The sequence below is a fragment of the Rhipicephalus sanguineus genome, chromosome 4 (genome assembly GCF_013339695.2).
Source record: "Rhipicephalus sanguineus isolate Rsan-2018 chromosome 4, BIME_Rsan_1.4, whole genome shotgun sequence".
NCBI classification, from domain to species: Eukaryota; Metazoa; Arthropoda; class Arachnida; order Ixodida; family Ixodidae; genus Rhipicephalus; species Rhipicephalus sanguineus.
In genome coordinates, this window is record NC_051179.1 from 177195289 (window position 1) to 177212165 (window position 16877).

General features: G+C 45.7%; 1 protein-coding gene across 1 annotated transcript in view; it reads left to right on the forward strand.

The window, feature by feature from the left end:
- LOC119391876 (glucose dehydrogenase [FAD, quinone]) overlaps nucleotides 1–16877 on the forward strand; it is a 90934-nt gene that overhangs the window by 35115 nt on the left and 38942 nt on the right. The window contains exon 3 of the mRNA XM_037659528.2: nucleotides 1472–1661. Within this exon, the coding sequence (XP_037515456.1) occupies nucleotides 1472–1661 (190 nt within the window). The remainder of the gene's footprint in view (nucleotides 1–1471; nucleotides 1662–16877) is intronic.

Here is a 16877-nt window from a genome sequence, read left to right on the forward strand (position 1 = left end):
ATAATAATAATAATAATAATAATAATAATAATAATAATAATGCCCTAGGAACACTAGTTCGACTAGGATCAAACAAGGCAAAATATAATATACGCAAACCTGAATATGTGCAAGAAAGTGTAGTACTAATTACTGAAAAGGAAAGGTGCAGTTATTGCTACCTACATTAAAGAAAAACAATTATTAGTGAGCAGCTTTTAGACATTGAAGAAATTCCGTAGAATGACACAAACCTATACTACTGGGAAGGCCACCGTCGACAACATTGTATTCATGCATTAAGTTGTGCGGGTAATGTGTGAAATTGTTGCCTTGATTATTATTTATTGTTGTTAACCGCCGCTACAGTATATACAACTCTCATCAGAGTGCGATAAAGTTCTGTGACGGTATAAGTGTATATATATATATATATATATATAGATATATATATATATATATGTGTGTGTGTGTGTGTGTGTGTGTGTGTGTGTGTACTGGGTGTCCAAGCTATTTTTAGCCCAGGGTTAAAAATACACTATTAGAGGCAGGTGAGTCAAATCGGTCGCCAATTGCTGAGAGCCACCTTGCGCACTACAGACAATTGTTTGTTGTGTTATTAATTAATTTGTTAATAATTAGGATTCATTAAACACATTGCTCAATATTGGCCTTAGTCAAGAAATGCGACTCGCAAAGTTCGAGAGCGTCTTCAGAAACACCCATTGAATTATTTGCGATAAAAAAAGCCTCGCGTATACCATTTTTTCCAAGCTGAAAAGAAAGCCCGCGAAATGCAAAAAAAAAAAGAGTTCACGTGACTAGCGCTTTCGCGCGCAGCGAGGGTGCTGCTCCCAGCCGTTGTTTGAGCGAACGAAATTAGCTGCGGCCGCGACTCGCCGACTCCGTTGCAGCGGTAGGCCGATAAGTTGGCGGTGGTTTCTTGGCCCGCGCCAGCCAGTTGGCGTGCGTGAAGGTGCAAGTTGAAGTTCTTTATTGATGAGCTTGAAGAACTTCTCACTGACGGTTGTATACTCATGGTGTTACCGGGAATCGCCTGTGACTTTACGATAATTCACAACGACGAAAACAGCAACAACCACCACCACCACAACAACAACAACAACAACTGCTACTTCTGCTACTACTACTACTACTACTACTACTACTACTACTACACTACTACAGCGAAGCTTAGCGGACCATGGTGGAACATTGGTGCCCGCTCTTATTGCCAGAAAGATCCACAAACACAGGCACACACACGCCTAATCGAATATGTGCCAAGTGTATACACCATACGCGAGCATACGTGCGCAAGGTGGCTGGCAGCGGATACCTTGATACAAAAATTCACAGGCGGAAATTTATAAAGCCGCTAAAGCACATTTCTAATCGCGGCTACAGACCATGCACTGAAATAATTGCCTCTGTGCCAATACTGACTGAGCGCGCGCCTTTCTTTCCCTGACCTTTTATCCATGGTGGCCAGAAACCTGTATGGACCCAGGGCAAAGTTCTGGGTGGCAGCAGTGTGCTTAACTTTATGATCTACAACCGAGGTAACCGGCGCGACTACGACACCTGGGCTGCAGGCGGCGCCACGGGATGGTCTTACGACGAGGTGCTGCCCTACTTCAAGAAATCTGAAGACAACACGAATGCCAGCTACGTGGCTAACGGTATGTGTTTATTGCATTTACTGTTGGAAGGCACGTGTCCAGCGTTGGTATGTGAAGCAATTTAAGCGCAATTGGATACCTGTGACTCCTGAAAGCAGCATTTGGCAGACAATAAAACAGCGCCGCAGCTTGTCAACCGCGCTTAATATTTCACGTTGTAAGCTGGAATTCCCTCGTTACACCGCGGCAGCTTAACCGCGGTTAGTCTTACCGGTAGTCAGGGGCGTAGCCAAGGGGGGGGTTGGGGGGGTTCAAACCCCCCCCCCCCCGAAATTTTTCAGTTTTGCTTGCGTATATAGGCACGCACGCATACAAACGCACGCACGAACATACATAAAGTATGGTTGAACCCCCCCCCGAAAAAAAATTCTGGCTACGCCCCTGCCGGTAGTTGAGCTCGCTCAGCCAAGGGTTACACCATCCATTATATCCGCTGGAGCTACACGGGGTATTCCGTTCAAGGTTATTGGCATAACGATGCCTCACGTGATCGCTGGTGCACAGGTTTTATTTTCGTCGTTTTTATTGCAAGAGTTTTCTTATTCTGCTAAAAAAAGCATATGAATTTTCCAAACTAAAATTGACAGAATAGTGTGCTTTAAGGACCCACGCGCCAAATGGGTGATTAACCCTCCACCATTTCGCCCATGTGGCAAACGTTGGGTTGGCAAACGTTGGGCCTAATTGAAGTTGTCCAGCTATAGCTTGACAGTTTTAACATATTGCCACGCCCGCTTCTTGCTTTATTTTGATGTATTCGGGTTTGACCCGCAAGGACGGTTAGCAACGCTGGGCGCTGACCGCGTCGCAGTGTTCGAGAAGCTTCGCGATTGTAGTAGATCATTTTGTTAAGATTGCGCACATGACGCGAATAGTCTAGATTATTCCAGAGCTTGCACGACCACCAGTGATAAGGCTGGAAAGTTCGATGCGTGATGTATAAAAGACGGCTCGTCCCAGCGATCGTCAGTTTTCCGACGGCCGACGCCGCTATCAGTGTACAGTGTGTATCGCTGTAGTATGACTTCCGTTTCCCGGCCCCAAGTTGCCAAATAAAGAGTTTCTACTTGGACACGTTGCCTGCTACCTTCGTACCCGTCACGACCCCGTTACAATATAGGTTAACGGTAAAAGTTGTTTGCGTTGTAACCGCCGTTTTTGCGAGTCGCGTAAATGTGATACACTAGTTTATCGATAACCGCGATTCAGGCTGCCCTTGCAACAGAGGAATTAAATGTGCAGTGACTTGAGCGGCCTAAAAACCGGAGGCTTTAAATTGTACGTGACCGTTCTAGCGCCTAATGAGGCATACAAAACTTCATGTACTCAACGATGCACGGTCATACACAATGAGTGTACAGTTTCAGGCAAAGAGCCCAAACGCAAATTTCTGTGTGTTTCACGGGAACTGAAAAATGCGCAGCTATATCACAGTCCCGAACAACAATGTGTGTGTGACTCTTATTCTCAGTGTATTGAATGTAGTGTGGAACCGCATTGTTACACTTGCTTTTTAACGCGCTCATGGTCGACCGACAATGGCTTTATGTTGTAGATAAGAAGCATATACAAGTTTCTAAGCCATAAAAGGACACAATCCGATGCATTAAAGCTTTAGTCTAAACATTTCCCATTGTCATCGCCGTTAGGTTAACGGAGTTTCTTCCTGCAGCCTTCCTTTTTCCTTGACACGCATGCCATTTCTTTGCTTTGTGCCCGTAATAAGAAGTAAGAAATATCCTTCTAAAGCAATTAACTGCATGAGTGCTCGAGAGTGAACCGAAGAGTTTCACACAGACGAGCTAGCGTGACGTGGCGCCGATTAGCTCCAGCTGGAAGAGGCCAATGGCAGCGGCTATGCTGCCAACCCTGCGTGAGCATTGCGCGCATTGTCGCGTTATCAACGGTTAGCGAGCGAAGCAGGCACATGATGCTGTTACGCGCCGGTATCTCCAGGAGAATACGGGATATAATGACATATATGACGCGTTCAGAAAAAGACCTCGAGCCTTGCCGACTTGATTGCTCCAAGGAAAGCCGTGAGCGTAAGCCTTGCGTGACCCACTGACACGCTGCACACTCACCATTTTCTTCCTTTCTTTTTAAGCATGCAGAATATACGCCATTCTTAAGTGCGGACAGTAGACACCTTCAATTACTTACCGTTGTGAATAAAATGGAAATATAACTAATGCAGATACATGCCAAGATATACGTCGTAGAGGCATTATGAAAACCTTGCCAGTTTCTTCTGAAGACCAGTGGCTAGCGAAGAAAGCTGGAAGCCGAAATATGAGGCATGAAAAGGAAATTCTATTTGATATATCAGCGACAACTTGCCGCAGATGGCCTCGGAATGTTCGTTATGTTAAACTATTTATAATACCTTACCAATACCTTCCGTTTCAAGCCACTAATTAAGATTATGAACCCTCAAACATGAGTTATGAGACCGCACCTCATTAATTTTTGCGTCCTGGTTATAGGAAGAAAGTTTTTTGTTTTCCCAGAATTTTTTCCTAACAGCATTCGTCACTAAAAATTGCCTGCGTTTATGCTGCTCACCTTCTAATAATTCTTGCGCGAACATCTCAAGCTGCGATCATCCGTGTTGCACTGTATGCCAGGCCAAACCCTTTGACAGAATTAGACAAGAGACTGGCAATAGTTTTTGAACATTCATGGTTTTGCTTCATCGTCACCTTCCTCCTCACCATCAACGCCTTCTCTCTCCTCTATTTTCCACCCCTCCCCTTTCCTAGCCCTGAGTAGCAGGTCAGAAAATTGGTTCAGATCGACCTCTCAGCTATTCTGCTTTTCTCGTTCCGGTCTGCCTCCGCATTATTATTACCGTTCAAATTGGCACAGTGGAAACACCAGCCGTGCTTCACGTTATGCTACGGATATTGCGTAACTCAAAATACATAGGAATAAAGAAATGTATGTTACATAGTATCCGCATTCTGATTAATATACTGTTGTTTCAAATAGTTGAATGCAATATTTATTTCTTTATTTATCAAATTCCCACAGCGCCTTCATAGATATTACATGGGGGGGGGGGGAATCACATAAAGTACATAATACAAAGTACAGGTTACATGGAGTAAAGACCGGAACATGATCGTAACTATACTATTACATAACATTGTGATACCTATACGACAACATCCTGGAGCACCTGGGAAAACGCGGCATTTGAACTAATCTTGACGACGCCACTGGGTAGCCGATTCCAGGCTCTAATTGTATTGGGGAAAATTATTTGTTATACGCGGCGCTTCTGCAGAATATTTCTTTCGCTTTGAGATCGTGATCCACACTCGCAGACACGTAATCAGGGCCATGCAAATATTTTGTCCGATCACTCCCTGTTCGTGAATGGCAGATGTCATGGAATAATTTCAATTTATGAGTGAACCATCGTTTTTGAAGATTGTCCCATCCAATTAATTTTTCTTGCCTCAGATACACTGAATTGCTTTTGAATAATTTCGAAATGCAAACCGTACTTCAGGCGTCTAATTTGTTCAAACAGCTTTGAGGGTGAGCGCCCCGCGTAGCTGCAGCTATGAAGAAGATAAGTCTCACTGCCACTTTCGAGTCAATGAGAAAACAATGAAACATGTCCGCGCGAGGGATAATCTAGCCGAGGAGATTTAAGGGGTTACAGTAGGGTGAGCAGGTTTTCCTGGTTTCAGCTTTATATCTCTGGGACTGTACCATATTTTGTAGTAAAATATTGACCGTGAAATTTAGCACGCTTATTCAACATGATATTGCTATTAATCCTAACTCATGAAAACGGGCTCCTACATTTATCTCACCAGAAAAAAAATTGTCCTCACTTGTCACGTGCCGTGAGATAGACTTTCCTATTAATCTCTTTTTCTTAATTATAACTTAAATAGTTTATCAAAGGTTTAGGTTTAGACTATTTGGAATAGTTAGACTATTTGGAAGCGAATTAGGTGTAATCAGGGAAAATTTGAGCGCAATCGGTCGGATAGTTTTCCAGAAAAGGTACATGAGGTTGGAAAATTTTTCAAAAACTGATTGTAAGAAAAACACTATTTTATGTTTAAAAACACGCGCGGAACATGCTGGCACCGTACAGCAATAATTACGCTAAAATAGCACTTTGGTGGTAAAACTTGCGGGCAAAATCTATGAAAAAGAGAGGAAGTGAATATATTCAACTGCTCTAGCCAGGGTTACTATTGAGAAAAAAATGCGTACACGCACAACAATGATGGAAAAGAGCCCGCGTATCCGTTAGGAGACGCGGTCTTTCGCTCCATTTTTAAAGGGCTTGGAGCATTTCTACGCGCTCGCCAATGCATAATTTTACTCCTCAGAGTGTCTAATATTTTTTAGTTATGAAGTGAAAAATTGCTTTTTTGGTCGATACCATGCCCCCTGAAGAAAAATATTTGCACGAGTTCGCCATTGTAGGCGGTACGCCCTTGAAAAGGAAATAAAAAATTGGCAAAGCTTGCACTAGGCCGCTCAAGGCTTGAAACCGCGAAACCGGATGATTTTGAAGACTAATCTGGTTGCTTCTAAGCTGTTTCTAGGACTTATTTAAGTAATGCAGGTTGTTTCTGGGTTGCTTCATAGGCTACGCTTTAGCTAGGTAATGCTAGGTGGTTTCTACGTTGGTTCTCGGCGCAGAAAGGTTCGAGTTAAACCACAGACGCTCACAGCCACGACACGGATGTCCAAACTGCAGAGACAGAACCTAGCGCTGAAAGCAAGCGTTCGCACACTTCATAGATCTACGGGCACGTCGTCGTTTACCCAATTTCTGTAGCGCATAACCGTTTGTGGTGATAGTTTTTTTATTCGTCGAGCAAGCAACGATTTGCTAAACAGCTTGGCTGTTAAAAACGAAAATATCGAGTACCTTCGCTGCGGAAGTAAGTGAAGTAAGGCACACGCTGAAACCATGCCATAATTTCCCAGTGATACTATGCATGCTTAAGAAATTTGCAAGTGTTTAACTACAAGAAAACAATTATAAATCACGAAGATTGTTTCGCACGCGACGCGTTTAGCGAACGTGCAGCTTGCAGCTTTTTCGCTGCAATATCTATGCATTACTTCGTTCATAGCACAGATCACAGTGATAACAGGGATCTGGTCTCGTGCCCATGTTCTGTACCGCTGTTTCGGATGACCTCCTGCCCGCGGCTGTAGCATGCGTTCATTACCACGCTGTTTACAAAGGCTGCTTCTGAAATTGTTCAGGCGCGGCTGTTTAGATGCGGCAGGCATCATTAGTGCGTGTCCTTTTTATATATGCCCGAGGAAAGGAGCGCTAATTTATTTTTCTTTTGTTCGCGCTCGCCAGGGTCATAGCTGGCCGGTCCAGTGTTCTGTCAACGCGCGCAGACTCTTTCCAACTCGTCCTGGCGTGAGAGAGCGCGAGCGCCAAAAGTTTTCCCGTGGCTGCGTTCTCCGTTACATCCGGGGACTCTGACCTCGCAGAACCGTTCTGTAGCCTTGTCCCGTTAGGTGATGCCTGGAAGCTTGGGCTGGGCCTGCGCATGCATTGTCCTTCTACACTGGCTGCCTTGTTTGGCTCACTGCACTTAAGCGCGTAATACGAGGCAGTGATTATGAAGTCTGAGCCCTTTTGTAGTACGTGAAGAATGCCTCGAGCACCTAAAATGCTTTTCCGTGAGAACATCGTTCTGCTGCAGCTCTAGTTCTTCATTCAGAGCTGCTCTTCAGACGATGCGTGAATGTCAAATAAATTATTTTCTTCGCATAACCTACCTCATTTGAATGCAATGTCCTTGTAATCAAGCACTATGAAGAGTCGAATGACAACGCTTTGCGCCAGTTTTTCAGCTACAGTGTGATACAAGAAAGTTTCCGTTGACGGTTTACGATGCCGCTCTTCTGTCGCTCACCAAGAATATCAATGAGAGGGGTGAATTCCACATATGACAATGTAGAACAGTAGCCTTAGAAAAACAGAAATACTCTCCATTATTGCTGTGCTAGTCATGTTTGCGCCAATTGAATTTCTCATAAAGTGTGGTAACTGTACATAAAACACGGCTCGCCTTTGTTTTAGATAACAGGACGCTGCGTTAAGATTTTTCACGCCTTCTTACAATATCGCAGAGTGCTTGCAAATTTCTGCAAACCCCACCATCATTTCGGCTGTACTGAATATATTTAACGGCCGTGTATTAAATGCGAAGCATTTGTTGGCGAACCAAAAGGTACTTTGACCATCGTATTTTTTCTAGCCCCCTACGTCCTGACGTCGTTATTTGAAAATGAATAACCATAAAAAATAGTTTTCCGACGGTAGCATTTGAACTCAGGCACTCCACAGCCAAACCAATATTCTAGCTGTTAAATTTTGATTATTTTTTTTTTCATTGACAGCCTCTCTTAACACACTGAAACGTGCTTAACAAAGAAGCAAAAGAACAATTACATTCTTGAATTTCACGTGCAAAAACAAGGGACGCCGTAGTGATGAATTCCGGATTAATTTCGACCACCTGTAGTGCCGCATAGGAATAGCCGACACCGCATCATGTGACCACTGCGGCACTGATGAAACTATTCAACACGTTCTGTGCGACTGCCCACAGTACTGTTCACAGAGACAGTCACTTTGCAACGCGCTGGACAAATTGGACGACCGCACTCTGTCAGAAGAAAGAATCCTACGCCATCGCCCGGACCCAACGTCACAGAAGAAGGCTGTGCAAGCGCTACTGCGCTTTCTGCATTCAACCGGTCTCTCAGAACGGCTCTGACTGGAACGTCTTGCATGTGTGTGCATGTGTGTGTGTGTGTGTGTGTGTGTGTGTGTGTGTGTGTGTGTGTGTGTGTGTGTGTGTGTGTGTGTGTGTGTGTGTGTGTGTGTGTGTGTGTGTGTGTGTGTGTGTGTGTGTGTGTGTGTGTGTGTGTGTGTGTGTGTGTGTGTGTGTGTGTGTGTGTGTGTTTTCGTCTTTATTTTATCGCTCTCTCTCTGTCCTCTTTCCTACCCCCCTTTTCCCTACCCCTGTGCAGGGTAGCAAACCGGTCACTCGCGCCAGGTTAACCTCCCTGCGTTCCCTTTTCATCTATTTCTCTGTCACACGGCCACCACCGAACTCCATTTCACTCCGTTCGGCAGTTAACTTCCTCATGGAGCATTACGAGAATGGAGTTGTGGCCGTGCTACACGGCTCGGTGCAAGCTTTCGACGGTTGCCGCATGGGGCAGAAACAGCGCTGCTGCGCTCGTGGAAACGTCCAATTTCTTGCCTGTGTAGTCGCCTTTAAAGCAACAAAAACGTGTTTTTGTGTGTTGATGAAGTGCTCGGAATCACCTTTGCTGTCACAGTGCTTGTGCGTGCGCCTCACGCGTGCAGATACAAATATGGTGCGACGCTTCACAGCGGCGGCTTGGCGAGGCGTTGGTGTGGAGAGTACAAGCGCTGATGTCCGAAAAAATACAACTAAAACTTACATTACGGGGCGTGAAATGCTACGCAAAAAAGAGCATAGTTTTTAAAATTATAATTGAGCTCATTAGGACGATTTTGCTAGTGCGGTTTTCAGCGCAGCAGTAGCTGGCTGGGAACGAGAGTACTCCGTCGAGCCGAAATGGTCATTACCGAACTTCCTCCACCAAAAGCTCCATTTAACTTCCTCAGCGAAATGGTGACTGTGTGACATGAACCCCATCTCCCTCGAGGAAAAGACGAGGTAGTTAAACGGAGTTCACGGGTGCCCGTGTGACAGGGGTATAAATCTAAGTACATAGGCGAGTTTGCTTGCGGCTCTTATCGAAATGCGCTGCCGGCGCAGCTGGAAATCAAATCCCCGTCCACAAGCATAGCAGCGCGACACCTTAGCCGCCAGTTGCAGTTGGTGGTTACTTTGCGACCCCGTCTGGCCACAAAAAATTCCGCTTGGCTCCATGGCTACTTTTTTGGCGACTTTTGAACCTCGAGTTAGCGCATTTAGTAGCCACTTTACTTGTTGTTTGCATGAGAAACAGAATGTTTCCAAGCTTTTTCGCTCGCGTCAGCCGATGCGCGCGTGCGTCCTTTCCGGTGAGCGGGCGGATGCGCATCGAGACACCCCTCCCCCCCCCCCAACAGAGTGCGGCGCGCATGCAAATGCAAAGTGGCGAAGTTGCGTACGCGGGGCCAAACGCGTGACTCTCACGCTGTTCACGGTGCCCGCAATCTATGCTGATGCTACTTGCCAGTTCGAATCTTTATTCGCAGCGCGTGTTCTCGTGTGAGGTTGACAAAAGCGGAGATCCTCAACAAAATGAAACAGGGCTCTCCATATTGAACCCGATTTCACTCTCTAAAGCTACACTGATACTAGAGAGTTTGAGAATTCGGGGCCCAAGGAACCTGGGGACCCAAGACGTTTGCGAGCCGCCAAGGCGCATGCGCAGAACCCAAGCCACTATTGGGCTCTTGCGCTCGCGTTGACCCAAGACCCAAAAATCGAAAACTAGCTGGGGTCCCCAGGGCGTCTTGAGTCGCCAGCGAGACGAAGCAAACGCAGCGCGGGCCATGACACAGTATGGCCCGCGTCTCGCATGATTTTAATTTCGCCACGTGTGGCGCCCCGTACGTTTGACTCAACATAGCTTCCATCTGACCCAATCCTCAAACTCTGCTGCTCCTCCGAACGCAAGAGCAGCCTACACAACGCTGCTTGGAAACCCAGTGTCTGGGGTCCCCAATTCTCAAACTCTCCATTATAATGTAACCTCTTCTAATCAAATTCAGTCTCCCGCTTCAAGGAAACACCAACTTCAAAGTTCAATGTTCCGACTGACTTTTTGGCTGCAGTGTTACGAAGTTACTCTGTATCTAGTATGAACTCTCTATTCCACATCAATATGCGGGCGCACTGAATGTATTATAATTTAGGCATTCCTTTCCAACTTACCTTGGGCTCTATGACCAAGCAAGAGGGGAAAATTGTTCTGCCCTTTCTATTCTTTATTCTTTGCACATCATGTACCCCGCCGCGCTAGAGGCGTTGCAACGGGGTAACTACAGCGGGGCGTAGGGGGTGGGGGGGTGGGGGTGGGGTGCTACAACATGAGCTAAGATACATGTTCGTTCACACTGTGCGCTTGTTTCACTGGTTATTTGCTCGGACAACCTGTTCCACTGATTAACTGTTAGGACAAAAAATGAGTCAGCATACATGTTTGTCAGTTGGCAAGGTACTTCAGGATTTTGCAACCATAATGCAACCGCTTTGAGATGTAATGACATTTGCTTAGCTAAGCTTTCTTCTTAATTCCAGCTTTATCATTGTGCACTGTACATAAGAATTTTAATCTCACTTTAGTACGATGTGTAGGAAGAAATTTCCGCCGAAGTTCATCCTTCATTGTATAGTGCAGATCTCTCTCTTTCCGTACCGAGACAAGAAGAACCTGGCAGCTATTTTTTCTTTTTTGCTTTTTTTGTATTCGCTCTAGAGCAGGGGTCGGCAGCATCTTGACATGGAGCCGACACGCCGAGGGCCGCACGGCGAATAGGAAGGGGGAGGTAGCAGGCAAATAGAAAACATTCGGCGATTTGACAATAATTTATAAAACTCGAATAGAAAGCATGTTTATTTTCAGCATGCATGTCACGAGGTTGCAAATTAAAAACATAGGTTACAAGCAAAGAAAAATATTTCTAATTTGCCAGAACGCAAGGACTAATGGCCGCCATCCTGGCGGACATGCCCCTCCCGCCAATCTGCTGCCTATCATAATTGATTTTTAAGGCGCAAAGCAGGACATACACAAGAAAGGACACGGGACGGAGCGCCACTAACAACTGAAGTTTATTCGCAGAAATTCACATAAAAATATATGTCGTCCTCAGCGCGTGCGCAGAAAGATGTATTGCCATCAATGGGGGCGGGATAAAGCATGTTCAATGAACTATTTCTCTGATTTGTACAATACTATAGACGTGTCGCTGACGCACATGTCACCTTTTTTATCGATAAAAAATGCTTCCATTAATTCTCTGGCAGTTTGGTCTGAGCTTTTAGCGATAACCCGCACGTCAGTAAATCGCGGTCTACAAGAGCTTAACGGGCACTGCCTAATGTGCTTAGGTAAATTGGGGCCCTGTTTATTTTGCTCTACATTTCGTTCGTGCTCCCTGATTCGCTCATTTAGGCATCTGCCGGTTTGTCCAATATAGGAGCAGCCGCACGCAAGAGGAATCTCGTACACTACCCCTTCAGCACATTTCGTGTAGGATAGCCCATGTCGAGTTCCACAGCCTCTTACATTCTGAAGGTCTTTTTCTTTTCCTATTTGAGAGCAAAGCCCTCCGAGCTTCCTGGGCGCAGAAAAAACGAGCGGAACACCATGTCTGCTCGCAACATTTTTCAGGTTATGGGCCAACTTGTGCACATACGGCACGGCCACCGGTCTGACCTCTTGACGAGGGACCTCAGCAGCTGCCCTAGGAGCCCTTTTCTTCATTTTTTGCAAGAGGCTTTCAGCGACTCCGGTGACGAGCGAGCCAGGGAACCCAGCTGAAGCCAGCCTGACCAATTGGTTGTCGAAACTAGACTGCATCTTGTGAATACACGACTGTCTGACGGCGGATTCCAAACATAGCGATGCGATTCCCCGTTTAACTAACTTTGAATGACAGGAGTCATATGGCAGAAGCGCCTTCTTTCTACGAGGGGCATACCCCCAACAGACCTGATTGGCACAAAACACAATTTGCAGATCTAAAAACTGCAAGTGATTACCATTAGGCAGTTCACTCGTAAATTCCAAGCCTTTTCCATGTTGTCTGAATAGCGATAAAATCTGGTCCACAGCCTCATCGAAGTTAACGCTTCCTTCCTTGATTAAAATGATCAAAAAAACCACAGCATATCCACGGAGTGAATGATGATGAGTGGGCGAAGCTGCGGAGGTTCATCGGTAAACCGTGAATCTTCCGTGAATTCTGCCCAGTACATCATCACCGACGTGAGATCGGGCGCGTTTATACTAAAGGTTCGATGAGTTATGACGACTTGCAGCTCACTTTAATTTTACATGTACGCTGTGAATTTTCATTGTTTAGAAAACCATTGCTTTAGAAAACACCTTGCGTCTTTCGTTAAGCAGCTGGCGTCTTTTTCGTTTTGCTTTAGAAACATCTGGCGTTCTTTCGTTTTGTTTTTACAAAACATCTGGCGTCTTTCGTTGGTTTATTTCATCAATTAACGGCGTTTTGAACAAAATTTTTATTGTTTAATCACGCACAGGAGAAATCTCACCAGGCACTACCTTGGAGGTAAACAATGGCTGCTAATGGGAATGAGAGACAGAAGAAGTCGGCTTTTAGCTAACACTTACACTTCTACAGAGACAGAAGAATTAGGCTTTTAGTTAACGCGCACGCTGCGAATTTTTTATTGTTCAACAACGCACAGGAGAAATCTCCCACCGGCACCACCTTGGAGGTCAAAGGGTAAGACTTGTTACTCACTACTACGAGCACGACGAGGGACGAACGGGTGCCGCCTTAAGGAGCTTCGCCCCTAAAATCGTCCACGTACCTAAAAACTTTAAGAACAGTGTTAGAAGGTAAAAGCTGCTGCAAGACCCGGTCAATTTGTGAAAGGAAAATATTACATAAAACAGGCGCGACACAGGATCCAATGCATATACCGGTTTTCTGCAGATAAAACTGCTCGTCAAATGCGATAAAAGTCGACTTCAGGTAAATGTTTAAAAGGTTTAAAAAGTCATCAATGGAAAGGGCAGCAGTGTTTTGAAAGGAAACAGGGTCATTTCTTTCAATGCACTCTCGAACTGCAGCAAATAAGGCTTCATGTGGAACAGAATAAAATAAATCAACCACATCTATAGAAAAGGCCCGTCCAACATCATCGTTTGCATGGAAAAATTCACACACATCATCGGACCTTTTCGTTAAGAACGGGTCGTCTACGTTTAACATGCGCAAGAGATTCAACAGATAAAGGCTCAGCTGGTTCTGCCATGAACCCTTCTCGGTAACGATTGCTCTAAACGGCAAACCATCCTTATGCGTTTTTACTGAAAAGAAGACTTTGAGTGCGCTACTTTTACATTTGTTGATTCCTTTAGCGAGGTTGTCCAAGCCGAGGCGTTCACACAACGCCACAGCTTTGCTTTTAACCTTCGTAGACTTAACAGGTATGGGTGAAAAATTCTTATTAACTGCCTGGCCAGCTCTTAGTTTAAAGTCATTATCAGCCATAACAACAAACCCACCCTCCTTATCAGCTTGGAGCAATGTTAAACAGTTTCTGCTAAAATAGGACACGATACATCTGGTGGACATTTCCTTCCCACGTGCAGGCTTCGGAAAACCTGATTTTAGAAGGCAGTCTACTCCTTCTAGCAGGCACTTTTCTCGCTGTTCTGCTTTCCGAGCGATTCGGCGATTAACGGCGATCAGTTCGTGAGGGGTAACCTTTGGTTCTAAACCAAACTTGGGTCCTTTTTGAAGCACCGACGACACTTTCTCAGGTAGGTTAATATCCCCCACAATCACTACATCACTTCCTACTTTCCTCTTGCTCTTTCTAACTTCCCTGAGCAGCGAGTTCAACTCCTATACCAAACCAAACCAGTAGTTATTTCTCTCTTTCTATGCGACTTTTGGTGCTGAACATTCCAACCAACTATTTGATGTTGCTCCCCGAAAGACGAAGAAAGTCGTGAAGGAGTTAATTGGTTACTGGGGAACGCAAGTTTTGTTTGATGAACCTCTCGATAAAGTCTGTTCCTCAATGAAGCATGTTGCTGGCCGAGTCGGTCGTACATCATTAAACACGGCGCTGCGCGGCGGAAACACGGACAAGGAAGTGAACGAGGACGGGCGCAGACTCGCGACTGAATTTCATTGAAAAGAAAACACATATTTTTAAAACAGAGACCGCAAATTCCTCTATGCGCGTGCGAGAAACCTGTCATCATTATCATACAATCTTATGGAGGTATCACTGACGCAAGTTGTGATGAAGAAAGCCTCGGCAAGCTCATGTGCCAACTGGTTCTGACTACGCCTCAAGAGTTTCGTTGTCGCCAGCAAAGGCTGACACGGTTTGCCACAGACAGCCGACGGTCATGCGCGGCAGTGAAGAGGCAAATTAGAACCTTGTCCGTTCTTTATCGAAAGTTGGTGTTCCCCTAGTCGTTAACTTATACACCGGCCCGTTTGGCCGATGTATACTTTCCCGCATGTGTGAGGCATTTCATATACCACCCCCGTCGAGCACTCGACGAAGCGAGTGGCGTGGCTCTTAGTGCAATGTTGCACGCTCCTATCAGGGGGAGGTTACTCCGTATACCTCCCATAGGACGCCTTAATTCATGACGTCAGCGCTGGCAGCGCCAAACGTCCCTTCAGTTAATATTCTGGCGGCTGGGATTCAGAGACTCGAACGGCAGAATTTTTCAGTGGTTATTCGGGAAAGGAAAAAGGCACCTAATTTCTGTCTGCCTATAGGCGACACGGCGCAGTGCCTTGTAGGGGTGCGCGCCGGGTTTTTTTCTTTTTGTTTTGTTTGCGTGCGCTGGCTCCCTCTCCTTTTCTTTTATGACCCCCTCGTCCGCGTGTGCGCCGTGCAGCGCGCCGGGCCCTTTTTTTTTTCTTTGCATCAGCTGCGCGTACTGCGCCGCGCGTTCGTTGCGCGTTTGAATGTGCGCAGTTTGCAATCAGGCATTCTGCAAACACTGCAGTCGTGCAGCATGTGCCAGAACGCAAAAGAATGAATTGCACTCACAACACAAAATATCTTTGGTCTCGTTTTATTGTCCTCGTTTCCGAAAATCAACATTTTCATCAAATGTGGTGCGATACAGGCTCAGGACATTAACAGAAGTTATCAACAGGAGATTAACATACACGTGTTCATGATCACTAAACAACACGAAAGTTCTTGGCAAAGTTAGGAACTTAAAGAACAGTGGAATAAAAAACAGAACATAACACTAGGGCGCATATTCAAAAACACAATTTTTATACTGAGAAAAGTGCAGAACAGCTTCTGATATATGCGCTAGATATTGCACAAAATTATCATAACTAACAAAATTGAACATTTCTGGAATGCACAAACCATGAAAGCAGTTGAAATACATAAAAAAAGAACAATAATGTAAAGATCATTTTAAAGATGTCAAAATGAACTCCACATCTAACACAACTAATATTGGCCGCACTTTATTGACTACATTTCCAAAAATGTTGATTTTCATATAACTAGTGATAATGAACGCGGAGAAAATGAACGGCTGATATCGGATGATTCATGGCATCTCTTAAGTGCGCCGATTCTGCAATTCTTCAGCTTTTCTCTGGGCGCACCGATCAGCTGTGTTGCGTTCCGAAATACACCCTGAAGAAAAGGGCAAGTTTCAATCAGATAAAGAGCGCCGTCGACTCGTGCAAAAGCGAACTCGTTTGCTCGTCTCAGAGCAGCACAAGTTTTCATACATCCACCTAATGTCTCACAAACGTGGTTATGGACGATGGCGAGTAATTAACCGGAGACAAATGCAAAGCACACACTCAAGCACGCGGTTCTGCGAGAGTTGTAAACCTGTAACTATAGTTACGTCGCATGGGCTTCATGTCCGCTGCTTGTTCGTATAACGATTTAAACGCAGCGTCGTGCCCTTTTCAAATCAGTCATTTTTGAAAACATTAACTGAAGCCCCACTGCATAGAACAGCTACTAGGTATGGACGTGAATTCAAATTGACACAATGAAAACCGCGACTCAAAGGGCACGCTCACCTGTCGTTCTTTTCGGGGCCGGCACATATATTCCGGGACTTGTTCTGGAAGTATTCGAGCAACAAAGCACTATGCACGAACAGCGCGAGTCGTAAAACATCGCGTCGCACAAGCACACAGCGAGCGAGCACCATGAAACGGACGAGCGACGACGGCTAACACATGTCTTATCAGCGCCAGACACGAAACTTTTTAACGGATTTCAAAGTCGGCGGTAGAGGTGTGCACGGGCTCCGGGTAGCCCGAAAGCCCGAGCCCGACCCGGCCCGCGGGCCGGGCTCGGGCGGGCCGACGTATATTCACCTCGGGCCCGGGCCGGGCTCGGGCTACTTGGAGTTTTATCGGGCCGGGCTCGGCCCGGCGCAAAGCCCGACTCAAGCCCCGAAATATAGAGAATGAGCGGGAATTGTTTTCCAGCA